General features: G+C 44.7%; 1 protein-coding gene across 1 annotated transcript in view; it reads left to right on the top strand.

Moving 5' to 3' along the window:
* CNMD (chondromodulin) overlaps positions 1-27,972 on the top strand; it is a 105,304-nt gene that overhangs the window by 15,257 nt on the left and 62,075 nt on the right. Inside the window, exons 3-4 of the mRNA XM_069205319.1 lie at positions 8,034-8,174; positions 27,632-27,745. Coding sequence (XP_069061420.1) covers positions 8,034-8,174; positions 27,632-27,745 — 255 coding nt within the window. The remainder of the gene's footprint in view (positions 1-8,033; positions 8,175-27,631; positions 27,746-27,972) is intronic.

The following is a 27,972-nucleotide window of genomic DNA, read 5'->3' on the forward strand; positions in this document are numbered from 1 at the left end:
GGGCTGTGACTTCTTCAGCCCAGCAAAGTTCAGGTCAGGCAGCCGGGTGCTTGCGCTATCTAGCTCCTGACTGCCTGACCTGAAAATGAAGAGTGTTTGTCAGGCTGACCTTTGCTCAGCCTGACAGACAGTGTTCTTGAGGGGCCAAAGGTGGAGGGGCGTGGCCCCTCGGCCCCAAAGGATGGCCACGGCTGAGTGAACCTTCTGCACTGTAAGTGTAACCAGGCTCTGCTCGACTGCCTTTACCAGGCGTGCCTCATCTTCCTGCAAGTAGATTCACTATGCATGAAAAATAAAGACAGATACCCACAACTAATCAATGTGAAATATTTGTTTTTCTGAGAATAAGAAGATGCCATTACGGAGTCGGCTGATCCAAAGTGCACAAAAACGTTTGAACACATAATGTCCGGAAGTCGGTTGGCTAAGTATAGGAGTGATGGATTTCTGTGGCAATGTCGATGGTTCTGCTCCAAAACCCGGCGCACAAATACATATATCATCGCCTGAAAAGGCGTAATTACATACGTGAGAGTCCTTCCTGGGAGAGAAAGGAAAAATCAATAACTATTTCTCGCCGAAGGGAAATTATATTTTTTAAGTTAATGGATTTGGCAGTCTCCTATTACACTTGTGAGAAAGTAGTGTATCCACTCGTCTCCTAGCACCATGGGAGGGAGGACTGGGATAGAAAAAGGCACAGGAATCAAAATAAAAGTGCCCCCTGATAATTAATTAGAAAGCTAAATAAAATGGCCAATGTTTGCAAATTGGGGCAGTTTTGAACTTGTAAAGACACGCTGTGTAAATGTTTTGCACGTTTTGGGAGACTGCATGCATTTGAGCTTGCTACAGGGAAATCGACAGTAAAAACCGGCTGGAAAAAAATATAGAACAGGTTAACAGCCTAAATAACTGGCGCACACACTGAGTTTCCCGTGGAGCACTGCCTGATTTCCCTATAGGCCAGTCCAAACCCGGACCAGCACTATACTCAGTATGATATTGCCTGCCTTGTACCCTTTTATTTTAATATATAAATATGTTTCTAGTTTTCCTAAGAGATTGTCAGAGGTGACTCTGGAGAACATTGGTGTATGTGGTCCTTTACCTCTTTTTTCATTATTTGCATACATAAGATACACCTGTGACATTGCTACAAAGACAATAGTACATAGCATTATGCATGCAGTACACAACTTGCTAGGATGAAAGAGCATGCTACTGAAGTGTGGCACATAAATCGCCTTATCCTACCTCTTATGGTAACTCTTTGGGTATCACGTTGAGCCGCACCTTGGCATAAGTAATATTTCATCAGATATGACAACTGCTTTCTATGTACCTGTGCAGATCCACAGATGGCATTAGCAGTGGAAGCTCTACCCCCACCCCACTCTGACAGGAAGAACTAAGAACCCATCAGAAGGCTACACACAGCAAGGGGAGCATTGAGCTGCCGCAGCACTGCATTGGACCTATGTTGGACCTCATGAGTAGAAAAGGCCTTTTTCGATTTGCCCATAATGATGGGCCCTATAAATGGATCTGAACCAAACTTAACTCTCACTTCGGAAGTGCCAAATTTCTTGAAGCTCTGCGCAGGGAAAACCGTTAAAGGAGAGGGTAAAAAAAACACGTGTTGTCCCATTGTAGCTCCCACAACACATTTTACTTGCAGCTGCAGCAAAAAGTGTGAATACTGTATGCTGAGCTTGGTATAATAGTAGAAATCTACTCAGAAAATGTGCTTTTCGTTATTGTGATGTAAATTGTTCAGTAGTGTTTTAAACATTAGCAATGGAAAGGATTCCAATGGTTTTGAAAGGACTGATACCCTTTTATATCTTGGACATGTAAAGTCGTGATTTCAAAATCATGATTTCTGTAAATCACATTTGAATTTTTTGACATAAAAAAAAAATTGTGCCATCTTGAAAATTGCGATTTCGACCCAAATCATGGTCATATCGCCATAAGAAAAATATTCAACAGCAAATGGTAAGCCCTAAAAAATTAATTTGTCATTGTAATTTTACTTAGAGCTGATAACACACAGCTGCCATTTTCTATTCAGAAATAGGCTCCCTTTTTTGAAAGTCTCGATTTTAAGATTAATTGTAAATTTTACAATTTGTGATTTTCATGAGAATCACATTTTTTAATAACAAAAAAAACAATGCTGTGGCCCTGCAGCCAAAAATATTCTGCATGCACAAGAAGGCCAGTGTGAGTTGGCAGCCCACAACACGGACTAGCTTCAAAACATAGACAAGTGAACACAGTACAACAAAACCAAAACCCCAAAAAATCACGTAGAAAGTACAGTTAAATGTTAATTATGGTTCAAAGTCCAAAAAACTGAAAAACGCCTGGAATTTTCCATTTATGTAATTTATGCAATTCACAACACGCACATTAACAGACAGACCCCCTCATGCTCAGTACACATATTTAATGATGATACAGAGAAAACAACTGTCTACCAATAGCAAAAGAGGGCAGGCAGGGGGCATCTTTTATAGTGTGCATTTTGCACTGCAGACCATAACAGGTGAATTTCAGGTGCTTTTTCAGTTTTTTATTCTCTGAACCATAACTATCCTTTTTACTGCTTTTTCAGGATATATATATATATATATATATATATATATATATATATATATATATATATATATATATATATTTGGCACAGGACCTCACTTCTAGACAAGCTATCTGTCAATTTCCATTGCACATGATGAAGACCATATGTAGAAGGGGTCGACTGCATGATGGGTTAAGACAGGCCCTGGCCACAGGCTCTGAAAATCCTCTTCCACTGGGCACGTTCATAGACCAATGCCAGCTTGGGGGTGACCACAAAGGTGGCTGCTTGCAGGGCCTAGCAGCATGCCAATCATGGCCCCAGGCCAGACCCAGGGTCCAAAAGTTAGGTGTGGAGTAGAGCTTGACCACAGGCCAATCCATTCGGCTCACTCTCACTGCATAGGGCCAGTGGTCATGTACAGTGCGTCATTGGCCGAATGAGTGAGGGCCATGGGCAACAGTGGTTGACTGCATGTTGGGTCAGCAGAGAGTTTGGCTTCAGGTCCTGCATCACCTCCTTGCTGGTGGGGCATTAGCTGAAAGAGAGTTTGACTGCACTGTCTTCCGTAGACCAGGTCCTGAGGCTGACACTGGGAGCAGCATGCTTTCGGTGCTCACTGAGATCGACACAGAGCTTGGCCACAGCCAGGCCCTTTGGCAAACCAACAATCCACTTGACTAAAGACCGTTAACTGCAGTGAAGTGATCAAGGAGGTTTGCACATAGTGGAATATACTTTTATGGGAGTTTGTTGTAGTATCTTGTGAAAAGAAAAATCAAGAAACTTTGTTAAGGGTAACTAATGGTTCTTTTCGCTCATGAGGCATTGATATATGTTTTAAAAGAAGAACACTGAAATAACCTAAGAACACCCAATTATGCTTTGGTTATGAATCAGAATCACTGATCACCTTACCCGTGACAGCACTAATGACGTCTTAGATGATGTCATTGATGAAATCACATATAACGTCACTGTTGAGGGCTTAAGATAATATCAAAACATACATGACAGAAAAATCACTCAAGGCACGGGTCGGGGGCTTTTTCCACTCCCACCATGAAAGCAATTCCATAGCAAGTAAAATCTATGGCGTTGCTATCCACACAGTATGGCCTGCACTAATGGTAACTATTTCAACTTTTCAGTAGTTTTTCTGTAGATTGTGATTCATAACCATAACAACACTTCACCTGTGTATCTTTCAGAGTGCAGAGAGTAGTGGTATTTCTCACCAATCACCACCATTGTTGGGACTGGGCAAAAAAAGGTCACGATCCACAGAGGTGCAGCCTCGAATTGGTCCCGAAGCCCCTCCCTTCCTTCTCCCGGTGGTCTGCATGCACAGTGCATGCCATGCTGTTTTGACATACGTAGTAGCTATAGACAAAGGTATACAACAGTTTCACCACACACAGGCCTGACTACGTGCAGTGAGACAGAATCACACTAGTTTCCTTCGGTCAACAGCTTCTAAAATGAAATCTGTGAGACAATAAGCATTGCTCGCTCAAGTCACTTGAGCTGAACTGTGTTAATATGGGATTTCACTTTTTCACTGCAATTTTAAGTAAGTGAAAGTTTTTTTTTTACTACTAAACTTATTCAAATATAATCGTCTGTCTTCCCTCACTCTCTCCCCCTTTCACCTTTTTTGACTCTCCGTTTCCCTTTCTCACTCTGTTAGAGTTTCGAGAAATAAAACCCAACAATAACAGATTTGATATGTTCTTGCCAGTTTGCAATGGCGGGTTAAGTTTGACTAGTTTGCCGTCATCTGCGGGGCATTAAATCAATGTCTCTAAACTTATTTTATAGTTTACATGACACATAATGTATACCATTCGATAATAGCTTATACAACCCAAAATACATTCACACCACCTTCCCCTGAGTTAAAAGTGTAGGAGAGCTTTCATTACTATCCCTAACGCCAGTCAGAGACTGGTTGATATCAGGCAGGACCCGATTTGATCACGGCAGATACATAGAAGTCCACCCAAAAATATTTTAAAGACAGTCACAAACTGTTGGAGGGGAACATATTTGATTCCCTCTGTTCTACTCTAAAATACAATATTATGCACTAAGCTATCCACTGCGAGTTTTCACTAGTGGTTAACAAATGTACACAGTGCGTAGAATGGCCATTTTATCGCAATTTTTGTTCGCTGCACTATCGAAGGACCAAGCTAATGACAGATGATCTAGCTGGGTTAGACAACTTAGGTGACCCAGGCTCCTTCCTAGTCTATCTAAGTATTAATGGGGCTCTGTGGCTTTCCCTAAATATCCCCAGACACCCGCCCCCCATGGCCGGTGATACAGGAAGGTGGCAGTCTCTCAAGGCACCAACAGAAAGCAGGTGCTAGACTAGCAATAGAGCATAGGTGCTCACATACATTTTCTCAGGTGCCAAAAGGTAGGTACTGGGATGTGACCAAGGCCCACATTGCGGCCTGCAGTGACTGAAGTTAGAAAAATACTGTGTTCATCAGTGGGTTACTCGTTAAGCCTATTTTTGGAGTTCAATTCCGCAACATTCTCCTCTAAAGTAGGCTGCCAACCTCTCTAGGATATATAGATCTTTCCAGACATTTAGGGGCATACTTAAAAAAAATGGCGCTTTTTCTTGCGCCCCTTAGCGCCCCTTAGCGCCCTGCTAACGCCACCATCTGTGCGCTGTATTTAAAATACGGCGCACCATGGCAGTAGTTAGGGGACTAGTGTCAGAATTTTTTACGGAAGTCCGGCGCTTTACAGGCTTAGCATCAAAAATTCTGACGCTAATCCTGCGAAGCACCCAGAGGCCCATTGTAACCAATGGAAGCCTCCTTTTAATGCCTGCTCTGAGCAGGTGTCAAAAGTCCCAGGAAAAATGGCGCAAGGGAATCTCTTAGATTTCCTTGCGCCATTTTTTTGGCCCCCCTAACAGGGTAACGCCCCCTTTGCATACATTATGCCTGGCGCCGGCATAATGTAGAGCAAAGGGTTACAAAGTGGCACAGTGCATGCATTGCGCCACTTTATGAACATGGTTCGGCGTTTTTGGCCTTCTAAAGCCACATTACCATAAAAAATAATGCAATGTGGTGTTGGAATAGCGCTAGGGGCTCCTCAATATGCCCCTTAGTTTATCACGGATGACAACCATATCTAAGTTTCAGTCCCTTTACTGTCTCCAATGTTAGCCTTGAGTGCTCGCTTACACCAGCCTAGAAGAGTCACGTGGACAAACGGAGTACCTTGATTATCCAATTGGAACTAAGTCATAGTGGGACATAAATGTGAAAAAGGTACACTTAAGGAATGCTGTCTTATTAACTACCTTCTCCCCCAGAAAGAAACGTTTCACAATCATCTTTCAACATTGTTTTTCTTATCACAGAAACACTGGAAGTGCTTAGAAACAGACTTAAGTAGGTTAGTGAGTGCAATAAAAACACACAGATTGCACTACCGACAAGGTGGACAATTCTCAGCTATGTATACACTACAACCCCGTGCCGTACAGTGAGTAGGTTTTAGCCCTGCATCTTGGGGACCTGGTGTCTTATCCCGGCATTAATAACTTGCCCATTCTATTATAAATCAGGCCTTACCTTCTGCCCCTCCCCCCGCAAAACAGAGGCATTTACCTCCAGAGGGCAGACGCTGGGCCTCCTCACTGGAGCCATCCTCGCGCAAGATGTGGTGTTGTGAGCAAGCTAGATATTATGCAGAACGAAGATGTGGTTTTTAACCCCGGCTTCCCCATGTGACCAAATTGTGTGCTCGTGGGCAATGACATTTTGAAATTATTTCTCAGTTTCTATTTTTTTGTTGCTACGATTGAAAGTACTTAGAATCATGCAAAGCACAGGTTGTAAGTGTATATATAATAAGAAAGCTGGGCTGAAACACAAAACACTTCGGATATAGCCCCAAGGTTTTGTCGTTTATTCGCAATGAAAAAAGTTAAACCTTGTAAAAATAGTTCTTTAATCTTGGGTCTCCTGTTGACCAAACTGTTTGATCTTGGACACATTGTGTTGTGCCTATCCGGTTGTCACCTTCGGTACCCAGTGTGTTTTTCATTCATACAGGTTCGTGATGCCATTTTTTATGGTTAAATGTACATAGTAGACAGGTAATGACGACCTGGACCACAGCTTTCTTTAAATAATGAAACTCTAGTGCACAGGCTTTAGATGGCAAGATGTCTCAGTGAGTTGAACGGTCACTAACGAAAAGCATGGTGAGCTGAAGATCTAGAGTTAGAATACAGTCGAGGCAGACATCCTTCCATCCTTCAGGGATTGGTAAATTACGTAATATGAGTTGGTTGATAGTAACATGCATTATTTATAGTGGTTAGAAACATCAGAAGTGCGATATGAATAACTGTGTAAAAAAATACATATCACTATTGTTACTGAACAGACTCAAATCATGTCCCCTTCAGTACATTATGCTGACAAAGCTATGGGGGGATTCCACCTTCCAACACAGTTATGATATAAAATCGATTCCTGAAGTGACGTTTTATTTCCCTTTTTATACAGACTGTAAAATTGCCTAAATTCATGATTCTGCATATCTAATTCGATGGGGTCTTCTTGGTAACTAGCCCCTGGGTGGGCCATTAATTCAATTTCTCTAATGTGAAGGCTTCAGGGCGCCTCTTACTGATTTATGGCCTCTCCTTGCCTGTTAAGTAGGCTTTCACGTCATTCTTAGTAGCCTCTCAGAAAATAAGCCTGTTCCTTAGCTTACGTTGGAAAGGACACTTGAATTCAGATGCTCCTTAACCCCAATAAACAATGAAATAAACACTGGCGCCTCACAAGAACGTTTTCACAGCTTGTATTTAGAATTTGCAGAGCTGTGCAGAGGAGCTTCTTCAAGGGTTCCTTAAGTCTTCACCCTGTTTTCTTAAACTTTATTTTGTCAGCGACCCCAAAAGTAAACAGAAGCAGAGAGCTTCTGTTCACAAAGGCGTCTTGAAAAGATGTGGCTGGCCGGATGTGCTCCCGGGCCGTACAGGGAGTACCCCGGCACCAGAGGCATGAAATATAAACCAATTGCTAGAGAAGGTGATTAGTAAAACGCCATTTCAAGAAGGAAGCCGAAAATCTTTTCATCGACCCTGCGCCCTCCCTCTGGATTCTGTCGCAGTAAAGGTCAATCTAGGCTTGGCTGACACTCTGGGTCCTGGAATGTTAGTCTAAGGTACAATACTCACTCACAATTCCATATCATATGATTTTAGAAAAAAAAGATGAACGATGCTGTTCTGGTGTGAACAGAGTCACAGACCAAACAATGGGACCACAGTTAAGGCACTGCTGGACGGCGACTGGGTCTTGGGTGTAGCTGGTCTTGTGCGAAGGGAACTTGATGACTAGTCAAGAACAAAGCAAGCAGTGTCTGCTCTGCTAACGCTGTTTGGGCTTCATTGCAGGTGTACAATGTCCACTACACGATGAGCATCAATGGAAAAATACAGGAAGGTTCCATGGAAATCGATGCCGGAAGCAATCTGGAGACTTTCAAGACGGGAAGTGGAAGCGAGGAGGCAGTCGAAGTGCACGATTTCCATATTGTAAGTTATCGACAGTTTTTTTAAGGTTTATCAGTCGGTGGTGCAAAAACACTGATATTTTGCACTTCAGCAATTGAAACCTCTCTGTGACACCATTAACCACCCCTCCTTTGCCATACGTCAATGTCTGCTCTGTTCTTAAAGAAAGGTGTGATTGTTCGGATTAATTGGGCTCACTGTGATATTGAGATGTTGCAGAACAAAAAGAAGATTAATATCATGAATAGAAATAGTTTATTTTTTTGTCTCAGTCCCGGTCAAAGTTATTCTCCTAATGTTGACATTGCCGCAGTTCTCGTGCAACAGGACCAGACACAGGGCAGCTGCCATCATTGTGCTGCCTGAGACTAGAGACCAAGGCAAAGACTAGTTGTTTCATAAAGTAGAAATGTGCTTCTTTTCAGCATCTGTAAGACCCCTCTTAAGACCCCCAATTGCCCTGGGTGCCTCCACCCCTGCCTGTGCCGCCTCTCCCATTCCAACTGTGTCACTACTCGTGTGCCCTTAGTTGTGCCACCTGTATCATCCAACCTGTGCCCAATGTCATGCACCCGCACCGCCTGTGTCCCCAATCCATCGTTCTCACCACCATTCATGCCCCCTGTGTGAGCATTCAGGCGGAGCCTCCCTCCAGCAGCCCAATGTGAGGCTCTGTTTTAATGTTGCAATGAGATGAGATCAGAAGCAGGTATGACCCCAGCCTTGCTCTTTCTGGTTGCCTCTTGAGCATAGACCCAAAGTCAGCAACTGCTTCCTGCACTCTCGCCACACAACACACAATCACTGAAAAGAAAACTGGATGAAAAGTGCTCACCGAAAATATACATGAACAAATCTAGGAGTGGCCCAGGAGAGAAAATAAATAGCAGGTGGTGGCAAGGGCTCTTTCTTCCTGGAGGTCAGCTGCTTAAAATATGCAAAATGAGGAAGTGGCTGACATTAAACCATTTCCCTGACATTGAACTATGTTCAATCATGTCTCTGGCCCCAGACAGTGGCGTAACAAAACTTGAGGGGGGGCCCCCTGCAAAGTCCCTGGAGAGTCCCCTTCCCTCTAGACCCAGTCAGCGGCCTGCCCCCCGTGCACAGTGCACACCTGGAGCTCAGTCGCCCCCGCAACGCGGGGCTCCATGGGCCTTTGTTATGCCACTGGCCCCAGAATGCTTGATAACATCACCTGTAGACTGACAACTAGTTCATGCCACTGTATGGCAACATTGTGTTCTGTACATCCTACAAACTCCTAAGCATCAGCCTCTGCTCATTGCTGAGTATGTAAATCTTACTGGGCCCTTTTTAATGCCCTAAAGTGATATGTTCACTGGAAGCCATGTGTAGGAAGTTGACTCTGTATATACTATTTCAAAGTAAGAAATAGTGTGCACAGAGTCCAAGGGTTCCCCTTAGAGGTAAGATAGTGGCAAAATTAGATAATTCTAATGCTCTATTTTGTAGTAGTGTGGTCGAACAGTAGGCTTATCAGCGGGTAGTGTTAAGCATTTGTTGTACACACACAAGCAATAAATGAGGAACACACACTCAAAGACTTACTCCAGGCCAATAGGTTTTTATATTGAAAAATATCTTTTCTTAGTTTATTTTAAGAACCACAGGTTCAAGATTTGCAGTAAACACATTAAATGCAAGGTACTTCGTACTTGTATAGCGCACTACTCACCCGTTAGGGTCTCAAGGCGCTGTACACATACCGCTGTGGAACCCCTCCTGGCTTTTCCCTGTGAGGTGCCCACTCCTGGGCAACCTCCAAGGTGAAGCCAGGCATCCCAGCACTGTTGGGGCCATTGTGGAGATTAAGCAAGCTATTGCCCAGAGTTACAGAGTGGGAGCCATGAATTAGATTAGGCACCGATGCAAAAATTACCAGGTCCGGGGAAATTGAGCCCAAGACCCGCCGAGGCAGGAATTGAACCCTGGTCCCAGGCCAGATTTCTACACCAGGGTCTGCCCCTCTAACCATTGAGCCACACTTCTCCACTTAGATACGTTAGGAACTTTGAATAAAAGCAATATCATATACAGTCTTTGTACAAATGGCAATAAGCTATTTTCAAAGTGGACACTGCAAAAATCAACAGTTCCTGGGGGAGGTAAGTAAAGGTTAGATTAGGAGGTAAGTAAAACACTTAAAAGTCTCAGTTCTGGGGCATAGGCAGCCCACCGTTGAGGGTTCAAGGCAACCCCAAAGTTACCACACCAGCAGCTCAGGGCCGGTCAGGTGCAGAGGTCAAAGAGGTGCCCAAAACACACAGGCGCCTATGGAGAACAGGGGTGCTCCGGTTCCAGTCTGCCAGCAGGTAAGTACCTGCGTCCTCGGGGGGCAAACCAGGGGGGTTTTGTAGAGCACTGGGGGGGGGGACACAAGTAGGCACACAAAACGCACCCTCAGCGGCACAGGGGCGGCCGGGTGCAGTGTGCAAAGAAGGCGTCGGGTTTTAGGTAGAAAACAATGGAGGGACCCGGGGGTCACTCTAGCGGTGCAGGCAGGCACAGGGGAGGGTGTCTTCTCGGGACTGCCACCACCTGGGCTAGGCAGAGGGTCGACTGAGGGTCACTCCTGCACTGAGGTTCGGTTCCTTCAGGTCCTAGGGGCTGCGGGTGCAGTGTTGGTTCCAGGCGTCAGTTCCCTTGTTACAGGCAGTCGCGGTCAGGGGGAGCCTCTGGATTCCCTCTGCAGGTGTCGCTGTGGGGGCTCAGGGGGCTCTGGTTACTCACGGGCTCGCAGTTGCCGGGGAGTCCTCCCTGAGGTGTTGGTTCTCTGAATCTCAAGCCGGGGGCGTCGGGTGCAGAGTGAGAAGTCTCATGCTTCCGGCGGGAAATGTGCAGTCTTTGGAAGTTGCTTCTTTGTTGCAAAGAAGTAGCTGTTTTTTTAACAGGGACGCTGTTCATGGGAGTTTCTTGGTCCTTTAGTCCAGGGCAGTCCTCTGAGGCTTCAGAGGTCGCTGGTCCCTGCTGAATGCGTCGCTGGTTGCAGGTTTTCAAAGTCGGAGACAGGCCGGTAGGGCTGGGGCCAAAGCAGTTGTCATCTTCCTCCTTCTCTGCAGGCTTGTAGGTCAGCAGTCCTTCTTGTTTCTTCAGGTTGCAGGGATCTGATTTCCTGGGTTCTGGGGTGCCCCTAAATAATGTAGGGGTGTGTTTAGGTCTGGGAGGACAGTAGCCAATGGCTACTGTCCTGGAGGGTGGCTACACCCTCTTTGTGCCTCCTCCATGTGGGGAGGGGGGCACATCCCTAATCCTATTAAGGGAATCCTACAAAATCAAGATGGAGGATTTCTAAAGGCAGGGGTCAACTCAGCTCAAGACACCTTAGGGGCTGTCCTCCTTCTTTTTCTCATGATCTCCCCTGGACTTGCCACCATAAGTGGGTTCTGTGTCCAGGGGCGGGCATCTCCACTAGCTGGAGTGCCCTGGGGCATTGTAACACGAAGCTTGAGCCTTTGAGGCTCACTGCTAGGTGTTACAGTTCCTGCAGGGGGGAGGTGTTAAGCATCTCCACCCAGTGCAGGCTTTTTTTTTGGCCTCAGAGAGCACAAAGGCTCTCACCCCAGGGGGTCAGAAACTCATCATTCAGCAGCAGGCTGTCACAGACCAGTCAGTCCTGCACTGAAAGATTGGGTAAAATACAGGGGCCATCTCTAAGATGCCCTCTGTGTGCATTTTTAAATAACTCCAACAGTGGCATCAGTGTAGGTTTATTATTCTGATAAGTTTGATACCAAACTTCCCGGTGTTCAGTGTAGTCATTATGGAGCTGTGGAGTTCGTTTTTGACAAACTCCCAGACCATATACTTAATATGGCCACACTGTACTTACAATGTCTAACAATAGACTTAGAAACTGTAGGGGCATATTGCTCATGCAGCTATGCCCTCACCTGTGGTATAGATCACCCTACCTTAGGGCTGTAAGGCCTGCTAGAGGGGTGACTTACCTATGGCACAGGCAGTATTTTGTGTGCATGGAATCCTGAGGGGGATGCCATGTTGACTTTGCCTTTTTCTCCCCACCAACACACACAATCTGCAATGGCAGTGTGCATGTGTTAGGTGAGGGGTCCCTTAGGGTGGCACAACATGTCCTTGGTCACAAGGCCCTTGGTACCACTGGTACCTTTTACAGGGGACTTATCTGGGTGTCAGGGATGTGCCAATTGTGGAACAATGGTACATTTTTAAGTGAAAGAACACTGGTGCTGGGGCCTGGTTAGCAGAGTCCCAGCACACTTCTCAGTCAAGTGAGCATCAATATCAGGCAAAAAGTGGGGGGTAACTGCAACAGGGAGCCATTTTCCTACACCATGTTGTTGAGGATGTGCCTAATCGTATGTGCAGGCGTTTACAAGGTGTCCTATCTGCAGTTTCTCATTCAGCGCATCACAGTATTCAAAGAAAATCACAAAGGGAAAGGGGGAGTCAACTATGAATAAGTATTGCCATATTATCATTTAAAGTATTTACAGCAGATGTTTAAAAACTGTGGGGTGGGTTTTCACCCCGTGGGTTGATGAATTGATGTTGATGGGTGCCAAGGTCTGGCCAAAAGGAGCAATTAATTTGCGCCTGAAGAAAACAGATAAACATCATGTTGAACAACAGCACTGTGATTTTCTTGAATGAAAAGTATGGAGGTGATCAGCTGTCTGGTAGGCAAACAGAAAATTTTATCATTTGTGTTTTGTCTGGAAGTAGGTTTCAAAGAAGAGCCTCCCAATAAACCCCAATGTCTCGTACTCATTTCTGATAAAATATCACACTGTAAATACTTTCAGTGTAAGTAACATCACCTAGGATCTGGAACAATATCCCTGTATCCATAAGGACTGCCCCATCATTGCTGTAGCTTAGGAAAGAATTGAAGACACATCTCTTTAAAGAACACTACAACACCATGCAGTAACAATACAAAATCAGCTTCCTCTCCTATCACACGTTGACTAAATGCTTGTTTTTGACTGCAGTGCTCCGCTGCCTTTTCAGCTAGGTTTGCACTATAGAAATACTACATCCATGCACATATACATACATACATACAACATAACAGCAATGTTTGAATTGTTAAATATGTAAAAATTGCCAAGTGGTGCAACTGCATTCATTTTGGGACTTTTAATATCTAGTATGTAAGGATCAGAATATCCGGTCTGCAAGCTATTTTTTAATTACTGAAGAACAGTGGTTCGGTAAGTTCTTATTTCAAAATACATGAATATTTGCAGAGCATCGCTTATTGAACAAGACAATGTTAGTCTACAGCCATAATTAATGACACTAGTCTCTCACTTGTAGACACTGTTTTAATAAATATCAACAGTTTTTGTACATTTTTACCTTGTACATATAGAATAACAGACATATGCTTGGTTTTCCCATGTTCACAGAAAACAAATAACAATGAATGTAACTAAAATGTGTAAATAGAACAAAACAAACAACCAGAAAAATACAGGCCTAGATTTACTAGGCCTTTGCATTGCCCTTGCTTCTCGCAAGGTGACGCAGGGCAGCGTAAAAGCTTATTTGGAATTTACAAAGCCAATCAAGGCCTGATTTGCATGACCTTGTATGGCTTGTAAAGAAATGTAACACAACACAGCTGCTTGCGCTGTGTTACGTTACATTTCAACTTGGCAGGCATTTCATGAGTGGAGCATGGGCGTTTCTTTATATCCGCCCATGAATTTTGTTTCATCCCCAGATTTACTACAGCTATTAAACCTGGGAATATGTTAAAACGATACACTTTCCCCAGTGAGGTGAAATGAGGAGAAATATATTTATTTCTCTTTCTTATTTCTTCCTTGAACGTGTGCTGCATTCCGCCATACACATAGAAAGAGGAAAATGCGTCTAAGGATTGTTTTGTGCAGGAATGTGTCACTTCCAGGACAAAGGCAACCCTGCCAGTAACATAGGCATCCTTGCACCGTGGTGCAAGGGTGCCTGCATTGGCACTGGGCAGCACCAGTGCACCAGCATACGGAGAGAGCAGAAATGCTTCATATCTTTGAAAATATGGAGCCTTTCTGCTCTCTCCCTTTCATGCAACGCAGCACAGTGCAGCAACTTTGCTTGCTGCCCTGCGTTGCATGAAATATTAGTAAATATGCTCCACAATGTTTCATATTCAATCTATTTCCACAGCATCTATTTCGTTTAATGTGAAGGAGCCTCAGTTTGTTTGTTTCAGTATCACCAGGACTGGAATATTTATGGGACACATAATAGAACAGTAGAATGTCCCTTAAATTATGCATACCAGTTCAACCATAAACATGCCTGGGGATATTGAATGGTCTTTTCATGAAAGATCGATATTCTGCGCTGCCATGCGTAGAATATCGATCTTTGGTGCTAATGTCCCCAAAATTCACCTCAGGACAGCTGGCATAGATTCATCAGATGATCTGCCATCATTTGGGTGGCGTCACACCGAGGGATACCAGATCAGTGGGGGAACTGGAAGATTCTCCAGCATTGGGTTGTCCACCTTTTGACACCCTGAGGGCCATATTTATACTTTTCGACGCACAACTGCGCCAACGCAGTTGTGCGTCAAAAAATCGAATGCCGGCTAACGCCATTCTGAAGCGCCATGCGGGCGCCGTATTTATTCAATGACGTTAGCCGGCGGAGCTGCCTGGTGTGCGTAAAAAAAAATGACTTACACCAGGCAGCGCCGGCGTAGGGGAATATGGAGCTTGGGCGTCAAAAAATGGGGCAAGTCAGGCTGAGGCAAAATTTTCGCCTCAACCCGATTTGCGCCATTTTCTTTGACTCCCAACCCCCATTGAAATGACTCCTGTCTTAGCAAAGACAGGAGTCATGCCCCCTTGCCCAATGGCCATGCCCAGGGGACTTATGTCCCTGGGCATGGTCATTGGGCATAGTGGCATGTAGGGGAGCACAAATCAGGCCCCCCTATGCCACAATTTTTTTTAAAAAAAAATACTTACCAGAACTCACCTTAAGTTCCCTGGGATGGGTCCCTCCATCCTTGGGCATCCTCCTGGGGTGGGCAAGGGTGGCAGGGGGTGTCCCTGGGGGCATGGGAGGGACCCTCTGGGCTCCTTCCGAGCCCACAGGTCCCTTAACGCCTGCCCTGACCAGGCGCTAAAAAACGACGCAAAAGCGGCTGGACGTCATTTTTTTTGACCCGCCCACTCCCGGGCGTCATTTTTGCCCGGGAGTGTAAATACGGCACACATGCCTCTGAGTCATTTTTTAGGAGGGAACGCCTACCTTGCATATCATTAACGCAAAGTAGGTGTCCACGCTAAAAAATGACGCAAACTCCATGAACTTTGGCGCTAGACGCGTCTAACGCCAGAGTATAAATATGGAGTTTGTTTTGCGTCTAATTTGCGTTAAAAAAAACGACGCAAATCCGGCGCAAACAGAGTATAAATATGGCCCTAAGTGGCCTGTTGGGAAAGGTAGATTTCCATTGATTTGTGGCAGCAGCTGCGTTTCCGTTCCTGTCTTAATCGGGTCCTTAAGCTACTTCAGTGAAGCAGCGACTTTGAAGGCTTTGAAGCAGTTTTAAATGAGTCGAAAAAGTTTGAGCAGTAAATGAGAAGTGGTCAATGAAACCTTTCTAGGAAACATCCACCTGGGGTTTGGCACCTATAGCTGAGGGTGGTTTCAATTACATGTGAAATAGAATCCTGCACTTGAAAGATTCCTAAATAGTCTTACTGGATTAAGAAGAACTAAATACCTGCATGAAACAATGTACTTATTTAACAGACTGTAGAGCACCATTGTCCTGGACCCTAAGCAATAGAATATGCTACAAGATAAAATGTAAAAGTATGATTAGATAACTTGGTTATTCAATTGGAATGACATTGTATGTTAAACCCGGGACACCAAGGGCAAATTACAGTGTCCAGTGTGTTGCTCGCCCACGTGTCACGGCGGACACTTCTGAATACTTTCCATAGCAGCTGCAATGGTGCAATAGAGGCCTCTAAGGTTCCTGCGTTTTTTTGCTTTTCCAGAGCTCAGCCCTGGCATGTCCTGGCCTACATGGAGCGCTGCAGGCTCAGTGACAGAGACGTTTGATCCTCAATTGAAAGTGAATTGACTAAAAGTGACCCGATATAATTTTTTTATTTTTGAGTAAAAATAGATGTATTAAGATCGACATGTGCATGAGAGTGGATACGAACAGTGTTGATTAAATGTTTGAATGTTAAAACATATAACTAAAAAACATTTCCACTCCATGTGAATAACATTCACAGCATGGGGCAGATTGACACTGCAGACAGAGGCAGGTTAGCCTGATGCAGATTGTTAATCTGGGCTGAGTGTGCATGTTAATTCCTTCCAGTGTAAACTGCAAATGGCACTTAAAGTAAAGTTCCTGCTTCCTTGAAATAGCGTGGCTCTTGCTGCTCGGCCTACCGCTGTCAGGTTGGGTTGAGAATTGAGTGTCCTCAGTCTGCAGCCTCAGGCGCCATCATTTAGAGCCCTGACGGTTAATACCTCGTGGCCCTGATGTCCCATTTTATGATTCATGGGGAGATTACAAAAATGTCCTCCAGGGCTGACTGACAGATGTGCCGTGCACTGCATTCATCTCAGCCTGACTGCAATTTATTACGTTCCCACTAACACTTCGAGGTGTTGAAAACAACATCCCATTTACCTCATTACATTTCTTTGTAGATTTGTATTGCCCAACATATAATTGGTAATATTTTGTTTTTTTACACGTTATAAAGTATATGAGGGAGAATTTTAGGTGATATGTAAGAGATTTCTTTTATCAAAAAACAACAAATATTAATTTAGATCTTATGTTACAGGCCCTTCAAAGTTGTCAGCTAGGCATCACCAACCTCAGATTCGTTGTGACACTGTCATAAGTAAACACAATCTTAACCACCAGCAAAAGACCGAATCAGACATTTATTTGAGCCTATCTGTCTCAGGCGCGTTGTTGGATTCGGTTAAGATGATCGCATAGGAATCCACTCGGTCACGTTGAGCGACTGTCACCAACAGTTCTATTATGTTGTGCTATGTTATGTAATTCTTATATGACTCTCCATCCCAGGAAGTGGCTTCCTGGCGCTAAAACCAAGCCTGTGCTACACAACGAAGATGGTAGTTTCCCAGAGTGTCCTGAAGTGGCCTTTAGGTAACATGTTCAGTATATATACAAAGACCTATTAAATAAAGACATAAATAAAAGCTTCTTATTGCAAGTTGCGTGCATTCCAGAGGTTTTTCCAGAGCACGAGATCGTAATCCACGATAAAGAAGGAAAATTCGGACATTATATTACTGCAAAAGCTTTGCAAAACAACTTAAGAGCCCTACCATTTCTAAATACAAGATATGTCTATATGGATGCTCAACTCCCTAGCAAGGTGTGCTGGATGGATGGCTGGTTTGTTGGGCTGAATTGGCCACCACCCCTTTGTTTTCAAAATCTAGTAGCCGCAAACATTTGTAAATCAAAAGGTTTGCAAACATTTGTAAAAGGTAGGAACTGTGTAGGAAAGATGACTTGTTTTTAATGACAAAGTACCCAAGGCTTTTCTTATGTCTTCCAGAGATAACCATGATCAGACCACACAGGGCTGTAGAATTAAGGGTCTCATTTACAAGTGCCTTGCTGCGCCACCATGCGCAACAAGGAAATGGCAGAAATGCACCATATCTACAAGATACAGCACATTTATGTCCTCCCCCCCTGCACTGGTGCACACATTGATGCCATGCACCAATGCAGGCACCCTTGCACCATGGTGAAAGGAAAGGGTGCCTGATTTGTGGGTATGATTGTTTATGTGCAGGAAGGTGCGGGAATTATTGTTTTTGTGCAGGGAGGGACACCTTCCTGCACAAAAACAATCACAAGAGGTATTTTCCTCTTTTTGTGTGGAAAAGGAAAAAACGGGGGGAAATAAAGATATTTCTCTCCATTGCGTCACTCTTACGTCATCCCTGAGGTGATGTAGGAATCTGATGCGTTCCCAGACTTGTAAATATGGGAATGCGTTAGATTCCTTCTAGTTCCATGGGTGCTGCTTGGGACTACAACTACAAATAATAATAAAGATGATCGTGATTGTAGTAAGCTGGTTCTTTATATAGTATACCAAAATAAGGTACACTGTGTAAAGAGTACAGGGGTTCCCTTACGAGTGGATAGGGGCTTGCTCTAGCAATCCCAATGTGCTTTTTTAGGGGGGGTAGTGTGGTCAAGCAGCCTTAGGCTTATCAGAGAGGAGTGTTAGACATTTATCAAAGGCACACAGTCAATAAATTAGACACACAACTCAATAAGGAGATCCACAGCAATTTACAAAAATAATAAGTATCTTTATATATGTTTAGCCACCAGAATCAATACGATCAGGTAAGTACATTTTGCAACAGAAATTATCACAAGTTTGAAAAGTCAGCACAGTGCAATTTTCTGAAGCTGCAATGTTATCATATGGAGGAAAAACAAATATGGCACACAGGTACTCAGCAGTGACCTACAGGACCAATATTCCAGACTTTAGGTTAGTATGGGATAGGGTTTAGGCCCCACCAACAGGTGAACTCGGGCTGCACTGGGGCAGTTGGGTGCAGCAGTTTAGTTCAGCGTCGGGTGCTCTGTTGAAGTCAATGGGGGTCGGTCCGGTCAGAAATGCACTGCAGGCAGGGACTGGAGGTCCAGTCTGGTTGAACCAATAATGGGGTTCCGTTCTTGCAATGCTTAGGGATATAGGTACACAAGTGGTTCTCTTCTCCCCAGTCCACAGCAGCCAGGTGCGGAGGTGCAAGGGACCTACAGATTCCCATCACCGTTTGCGGTTGTGGTAGAGGGGGATCTGCAGAAAGAGGCTGCAGGTGTGTACTGGGGGTCCAGTCCCACCGAACCATCAAGAGGGCTTCAGTCTCACAAGGCTGAGATGTAGGGGCACCAGTATTCCTCTTCTCTTTGATCCAGGGCAGTCGGGTGCAAAGGTGCAGTTGACCTTCAGGTTTCTGTCATCGGAGGTGGTCACGGTAAAGGGGGTCCTACACAAAGAGACTGCAGGGGTTGGTGTGAAGGTCACACTGCGGAGACCCATGATGAACTTTGTCTCTGGAAGGCCTGCGGACTGCACTGGCACCGTCGGCCCACCTCAACTCGGGCTAGGGGGCACTGGGGGCAGTGGTGATGTCCAGCATCGGGTTTTGGCTGTCCAGAGTCCTCCTCAGAGTTATGAGTGCCTGCAAGATGCAGGGAATCAGCTTTGCTACTCCACTGGCGTTCCCTGTGGTGGGGTGAAGGCCTGCAGTGCTCCTGGGCTTTTGGAGGTTTCATCAACTAGAGGACAAGGCTTCTTTCTTGCAATTATCGAAGTCAGCAGGCAGGCTGGCAAGGTTGGTGCCGAGTCAGTCGCTGGTCTTTAGTTGTTGCCTTTTGTGTCTCTGAAGTGTCGTTCTTCTTCGGGTCAGCAGGATCTGATTTCCTGGTGCCAGGGGCTCCCCTAAATACTGAATTTAGGGGCATCTAGGAGAGTGTAGGGTAGTAGCCAATGGGCTACTTGCCCCTAGGGTCACTATGCCCCTATCTGACCACTTCCTCACTTTGGGGGTGGAACTGACCTGAGAGTGGACCCGCCTTACTGACTACTAATTTTCCTGCCTGTAAAGGTGCCATATGTGCCCTGGGGCAGGGGGTTGTCATCTTCCTTATGAGGGAAGCTAGATCTGTATTCCAAGGGCAGTGGGCTTATTTGAAGCCCCCTGCCTTGGAATGCAGCTTTGCAGGTCATCCTGTTTAGAGGAGTGTGCTAGCGGGCTTTGTTCCTGACCGCCCAAGAGCAAAAGCTCTCACCCTTGGGGGTCAGAAACCTGTCTGTTGGTGGCAGGCTAATTGAAACTAGTCAGCCAGCACACAGGTAAATGGCAGGTTTTAAGGGGGCACCTCTAAGGTGCCCTCTTGGTGCATGTATTATTAAATCTATCACTGGCATCAGTGAGGGTTTATTATGAGGTGGTTGATACCAAACATCCCTATATTCAGAGAAGCCATCATGTAGCTGTGGAACTTGTATTGACCAGTGTGCAGCACATGCACTTAAAATGGCTTCCCTGTTCACTCACTATGTCTATGAATCAAAAAAGACATAGCAGAGGCATATCTGCTCTTTTAGATATGACCATGTCAAAAAGGGGTAATTTCCAACAATGGTAATAATAAAAATCATATTAATAATAATAACAATGAAAATAATAATAATTATAGTGAAGCTTTCCTGCACATGCCCAAGACTCCAGAACTGTCATCTCAGCCCTCAAACTCTCCTTCTGCCAGCATCTTCATGCAAAACCTAAACATGCACCTCATCTTCGTATTCCTCCATTCAACAAGCTGACTCTGACTTTCCTCTTCCTCCTATCCCTTGTAGACACCCCGGGGTTCCCCCATCTCAGCATTTTCCTTCCCCGTCCCCAGTAGCTATTGCATTCCTGTATCCTGGCAACTAGGGGCTAGATGTAAAAAGACATTAACAAACATTTTGCTCTGGGTTCATGTCACCTTTGCAAAATGTTTTTGGGGATTTAATTTGCCCGAAGGTAGCGCAAAGCAGCACAAAGCACTACTTTGCATTACTCTGCATTAAGGGCCATTCCATCAGTGGTACATGGGCATTCCCATGCAACCACCCATGGCTTTTGACCCAAAACCTTATCTACCAACTATAGTAGACAGAGTTTTGTGCCAAAAAATAACGCCACTTGAAAGCAGGCAGTAAAAATGATAAATGCTTTTGTTTCTCTTAACATTTTTTCCCACTTTGCATGTGTGCTGCACAGTGGAGGACACATCCGAAGTGTGAAATGTTTTAAAGTTTTTCTAGGCATAATATTTTGTACTGGAAGGGCACCATTCCAGCACAGAGCCTATTATAGACTCGAGCAGACACCTTTGCAGTATGTTGCAAAGATGTGTGCATGATGCTTGGCGGTTTAAAGCAGTCTAAGTGCTAGGGAGAGAGCAATGTAGTGCCATATCTTTGTAGATATGGCGCTTTCTTGTTCTCTCCCTCGCATTCAGTGCAGCAAATTTCAGTGCAGCACTGCATTTTGTGAAAGTTTTGTTAATTTGGGCCTTTGTGTCGGGTTTGTGTTATATATTAACGCCGACCGACGCAAAGTCTATTGGTGGCATTTGCAATCCAACGCAAATAGAGATTTGTGTTGAATTGTAACCCAAAGCAATGCAACGCAGCACAACATGCTGCATTGCATTACTTTGCATCAAGGGGCCTTTCTTTGGTCAGTGCTTGGGCAAGTAACCACCCAGGGATTTTTCCGCAAATCAATATCTACAAGTAATTGCAGACAAGCACTTGCATCAAAATCCTGTACCTCCCTGAGATAAGTGTAACGAGGAGAAATATTTTAATTTCTTCTATCTTTTTTCCGCGTCGCATCTTTGCTGCGTTCTATAACACACATACAAAGACAAAAATGGCTCAAAGCAGACATTTTGTATCGGAAGGGACCCCTTCCTGCACAAAATCTATGCTGACCACAATGCAGATACCCGTGCACTATGGCACAAGGGTGCCTGCATTGGCACATGGCTGTCAAAAGTGTGCCAGCAAAGGGAGAGAACAGAACTGAACTACTTCTTAGTAGAGAGCCACAGTTCTGCTGTCTCCCTTTCACACAACCCAGCTCAGCAACTTTACTTGCTTCGCTGTGTGAACTCTTAGTAAGTTTGGCCTTAGGTAAAAAGCTAACTCTCCTCTTCAACCGCTCTCCCGGAACTATCCCTGAGGTATATGCCTTCAACCAATGAAGTAAATAATATATAATCAGTGATAGCATTGCTTTTCATATGTTTTAAACAGTTTTGTATATATTAAGAGTATGGATTTTTATATATTGAAATTTTTAGAGTATGATAAAACACTTTAACATTGTTTTATTCAATCCCCTATACATTAATTGAATGCCCTAAAATATGGAGAAAATTCTCTAACACAAGTAATTTCGAGCAAAAGATCAAAATCTGTGTGCTTTGCTTTTAGTAAATGTAATTAACTTTCATTAAGTAAATGTAACACTTTAGTTAGCAGTACCTCACTATAGGTGAAAATCATGTAGGGAAAGTCAGACATTAATGATTCTGCTGCTGTTGGTGCCTGTTGGCTCTGTACCAGAGAGACATTTTCTAGGATACGTGACCTTGGGACATTGTTGGTGGTTGGCAAACTGTTTTGACATACTGGAAATTCAAAAACGGGCATTGGATAGACAAAGTCTGTAATCCTCAACTATGAAGATATCACATATGGTAGGTGTGACGCTGTGTACGAAATCTATACCTTATGTCGCATTCCGTGAGGAAATTGTAACCAGGACTCAACTTTTGTCTAAATTATTCTATGCACTGAAAGCAATGGGTCTCAGATACGTGCTATTGTACCCCTCTGGCTGCGGGTGATCTCAGAGGGCAAACCCCACTTCTTTGGCTCGCCTGAGGACGTTTGACAGTGGCTATAAGTGTGAGACAGGGTGCACTGGGAGCAAAGGAGCTTCTGGAGAGGTCTGGAAGACCGTGCCACCTGGACTGGAGGGCATGGGATGAACAAACACGTAGGCCTAGCCAGGAAGGCGATGGTGGGAGTTCCCCAAGGATCAACATCCAGAATGATTGCACCATGTCCATAGTGGCCTCCACCTTGGGGTTTAGCCCACAGAGCGACTCAATGGACCTAACAATGGACATGGAGATAAGTAATGCCCCCTGGGGGTCAGGGAGAGACATGATCAACCTGGGTTCCCTTTTTTGTGGAAGGGACATGTTAGTGGGGGGCAATAGGAATTTACTTTGCTATAAATGTGTGACAATGGTACACAGTATGTGCTGTTAATGTCAAGCGAGAGAGGCAGGGGATGCTCTTTCCAAGCGAAGTGGTAGGCCTGTTTTTGGGGAGGGAATTTAGTTTGTAAGTCCTGGTAGCAAGACAAAGATTGGGTGAATACACAGTTCTGTTGTGTGGTGGTTTTTCCGGGGCAAGGGATGTTATTTTGTTGCTGCTTATTTTACTCCCTAGTTTTTGTGGGGACTTGGTTTGTTGTTACAGTGCATGTGCCGTTGCAAGATGGGAGTACCGGTCTTCCCTCCAGGGGATGGATCATCTGGTTTCAGGTGGGGGCCACATGTGTACATGACTGACGATACTCACATCATCACCTGGAACATCATGGGGTTGACGGGTTATGCCAAAAGATATAGAGTTCATTTGTACCAACACCAACAGGTCCAGATAGCCTGTTTGCAGGAGGCACATCTGATGGATACTGAAGCTCAGAAGCTGGTAAAAGAAAGGAGAGACCAGTTATACTCTGCAACCTATTCATCCTATGCCAGGGGGCTGACCATTTGAATGGCTCACTGGGGTGCCATTCCGACATATGCATAGCGAAGCAGATGGGGAGGGATGCTATGTGCTCCTTCAGGGCACACTAGATGGCAAACATATCACTATTCTCAACACCTATGGCCCGATGTTGATGATGGGTAGTTTTATGGGATAATACAAGAGTGGCTCAAGGGCAGTGTGGGTTCCTCAATAGTGTGGGCGGGCGACTTAAATTGCATCCTCGATGGGAACAGAGACTGTCATCCACTGCAACATGGTATGAAAGCCCAGATGGCGGAGTCCCCGGCCTGGGTCATGCAAAACCTGGGGTTCCTTGACTGCTGACATACCCTTCACCCACAATCGCAGGAGTATATCTGTCATTCCTTGACACACTCCACAGACAAGCGACCTACTCCTTATCGCAGAGGTAGACCTTGGGTCATTGCAGACGGATGACCATCTAAGAAGATTTCTTTCCAATCATGCATCAGTGCTGCTTCATCTGTATGAGACCTAGACAACATCCTCATGCTGGAGGAGCTTGGTTCTGCTCTTTAGGAGTTGCACAGAGCCAAGGACCCCAGGGGAGATAGATTAACTGCTGACTTCTATCAGACCTACTCTGAAATTCTCATGGAGAAACTGCTGGAGGTCTTCTCTGAGGTGCAGAGAATTTAAACCATGACCCCCATTATGCACAAGGCAGTACATGCCTTATGCTGAAACCGGGGGCAGAGGGGTGGGGGCTGAGGACCCCTCCTCATACAGGCCAGTCACCATGATCAACTCTGATGTTCAGGTCCTTTGCAAATTGCTGGCTAAGCGGCTGCAGGGGGTGGTCTCTGACCTGGTTCATGAGGATCAGTGTGGATTTATACCCTCACCAGCACGGCTCTCAATCTCAGGCAGATGACCCATGTTCTACATGAGACCTTGGGTGCGAATCAGGAAATAGCACTCATGTTGATTGTTCAACATGGTCAGGTGGAGCTATGTCATGACGGTGTTGCAGGGGATGGGCTTCGGTTCAGTCTTTACAGAATAGGTACAACTGCTGTATGCAAACCCTGTGGCCCGTACCAGAGTCAAAGGGCGGAAGTCTCGGAGGCCTGGACTGTGTAGAAAGGGCACCCATCAGGAATGTCCCCTTTCTCCGCCCCTATTTGCTTTGGCGCTCAAACCCATGGCAATTTTACTATGCAGGAAGATGAAACCCTGTGGCATACGGGTAGGAGAGTCGGCCCACATTATTTAATTGTATGCTGATGATGCATTGGTATATGTTCACTCGCCTGCAGAGGTGGTACCTTTGCTCATGAGCCACCTAGAGGAGTTTGATTGGGTATCTGGCCTGTGCGTTAACCTTAAGAAGACCTTGTCATTTCCAGTAGGGAGGTTTGCCAAGTCACCTCCGGAACGGTTGCCTGACATTGGACTCACATAGGAAAGGGAGAGTTTCAGATACCTCAGAATTATGGTAATGAGCACGACAGCAGACCATCAGCCTCTTAATGTAGACAGGGTGTTGTGGGGTTGAGGTGGGTTGGTCGAATTCTGGAACATGGTGCCCCTATCAGTCATGGGGAGGGCGGCTATCACAAAAATTGTATTCCTCACACAATGCTTGTATTTCATTCAAAATGCACTGTTCCCCCTTGGAGAGAAATTTTTCTGCAAGCTGAATAGCCCATTAATGTGGCTGGCATGGGCAGGAAAATGTAGTCTGCTGGCTCTGTCTGTCTTGAAAAGGGACATGGAGGAGGGAGACTTGGCCTTCCCAGACATACAATTTTACTATTTTGCAGCACATCTGCAGCATGCAGTCTGATGGCTGACCAAAACCAACAACTGACAGGGAACTACCCCTCTGGGATCTTGAACTCTTCCACTCTATTGATCTTGATATGTCCATGGAAACATGGAGGGAGGGTGGATGCCTCTTAGCAGGCGATTTGTACCCGGGAGAGGGTTTTCTTATTTTCCAGGAGGCGCAGGAAACATTCAAAGTAAGGCGGGCCATTTTATGCAGTATTCCAAGTTAGAAAACACTGCAAAGGATATATAATGCATATCCTGCAGAATCATTAGCTCTCATGTACTGGGTGGGTTGATCAGATGGCGGAAGGGTAGACATCTCATCACTCTATCCTACAAAGCTCTCAGAGGAGGCATGACAAAGGGTTTGTACAAAGCAAGAACGGCATGGGAGACAGACCAAGCGGAACCCATTGCGGACTCGAACTAGGGACATGCGAGCAGCTTGGTGGAAATGGTGACCTGTATCGGCAGGTTTGAATTGTTGTACTTCAATTATTTACACCACACTTAAGCAGTGCTTAATTTGTGCTTGTTGTTTCCGGTGCTGAGCACCGGCACTTATTTTTGAGGGCCTGCCCTTAGTCGTCTGCGAGCAAAAGATATGTTTGGGAAAGATGGAGGAAGAGAAAAAAGAAAAAGCGTCACAATGGGAGAAAGTAGAAAGCTGCAAGAGTGAGCTGAAGGGGCAGGAAGTGGTTTTAAATGGATTGAAGAGGTTTGAGATGGCTTCGGGATTACGCTGCCTCAGTATTCTGTGTTCGTACATTTAATGGCAGCAGCCACGTGTTAAAGAGGAGGGCTTTTGGCACCGGCACCTTTTCATTTACAAATTAAGCACTACACTTAAGTAATACCATACCGGTTAAATAGTATTGACCCCAATAGGCAAAGGAGGAGGGTGTCATGTTTTTGCATCTGGCATGGCAGTTTGCAGGGCTATATAGCTTCTCGGAGGTGGTAGTACCTCGAAATGAGAGGGCCATATGCATTGACATCCTCTAACACCCAGGGCGTGTCTGCTGGCATGGGAGTAAAGCAAAGGGGATGCAAGATTTTGTATGATCACCTAGAGTTGGTGCTGCTTCATGCTAAGCACAGAATGGACATTGGGTGGATGTAGTAATGAGTAGGGCCCTATGGGTCAGAAATGTCCTTGAGTGGGGAGCTGCGGAGGAACAACACCTGCATCTCTCTCACTCTGATCACAGAACTGCTGAGGATTTGGCAGCCTGGAGGTTAATGCTGGACACTTTTAATGAACACAGCGACTCAGACACTGAATCAGACCAGGGAGACCCGGAGTCATGAGGGTGTGCAGAGCACTGTTGCATAGGAGGGATATGATTATCAAGTGAGGTTCTGGGTTATGCACATCTATGTTCACTTACGGACTTGGTATGTGTGATATTATTTACTCTGTGATGGCCCTCACTGTCAATCAACTCAGATGTCTAATATAGCACCTAGACTTGTTAAAATGCTCTGTATGTTGTGTTTATTTTTAAACGCAATAAATGCAAAAATAAAGGTTTTGATTTTTTTTTATTAAATTCACTGAATTTTTCAAGTCAACAAAAAATAGATAAGATAAAGGAATGATTGGGTACGTAAGTGGAGTGCAGTGAATTTCACAAGAGTGTTATTTAGAGCAAGGAAGATTAAAGAGGAAAAGATGGATTTCAAAATGATCTCCAATTAAAAAAATTGTCATTTCAAAAATTTGGTGAATGAAAAGTAGTGGACTCTAATAAACCATACATTTGCTGTCATGGGCTTTCTTTCTACAAATCCTTATTTTCAATTGTGTCTGTCCAAGTGTTGCAAACAGAATGCCAGGAACAGAAAAAAAGAGAACATTTTCTAAGTGTTCACACAACGTAGGGCAGCAACCAAGGTTTCTGCAATGCATTGCAAGAAAGGGAGAGGGCAGAACAATGCTGTGTCTACTAAGATATGGAAGTTTTGTTCTCTTCTGTAGTGCTGGCACACTTTAAGGTGACAGAAAGAAAATCCAGTGGAAACTGTGGGCGACATGGATTCTGTCTGTCTCTTTGTGACTTGGATTGACCCAGTATCAGTAACCTTATGCGAAATTGGCTCAAAACGCTTCTTTCAAGGTCAATTATCATTTTGATTTTTACTAACGTAAATGTATTGACCTCTGAGTTCAGGTTTCATCTGTAACTACTTCAAGCATGGCTGACGTGCAATATTATAATTTGAAGTGTTCCTTGTTTCTAGGGCATAACAGGGATCCGCTTTGCTGGAGGAGAGAAATGCTATATAAAAGCACAGGCGAAAGCTCATATTCCTGATGTTGGCACCACGACAAAAGAGACACTCTCCTTTGATTTGGTAGGTATCTCTAGTTACTAACAAACGTTATTTGTACTTGATCCATTATTCACCTTTAAGTGGAAAAGTAAAGCATTGTGAATGAGTGAAAATAGCATTGAATTTTGAGCAACAGTAAACTTGAGAGTGTAACAAGAAGATAATGTACCTCCAAAAAGGCGGAAATTGTCAAATCTTGATTGTACGTTTCAGGAAATAAATTTTTGAATCAAACATGGACATCAAGC

This window comes from Pleurodeles waltl, chromosome 8, assembly GCF_031143425.1.
Source record: "Pleurodeles waltl isolate 20211129_DDA chromosome 8, aPleWal1.hap1.20221129, whole genome shotgun sequence".
Taxonomy (NCBI): Eukaryota; Metazoa; Chordata; class Amphibia; order Caudata; family Salamandridae; genus Pleurodeles; species Pleurodeles waltl.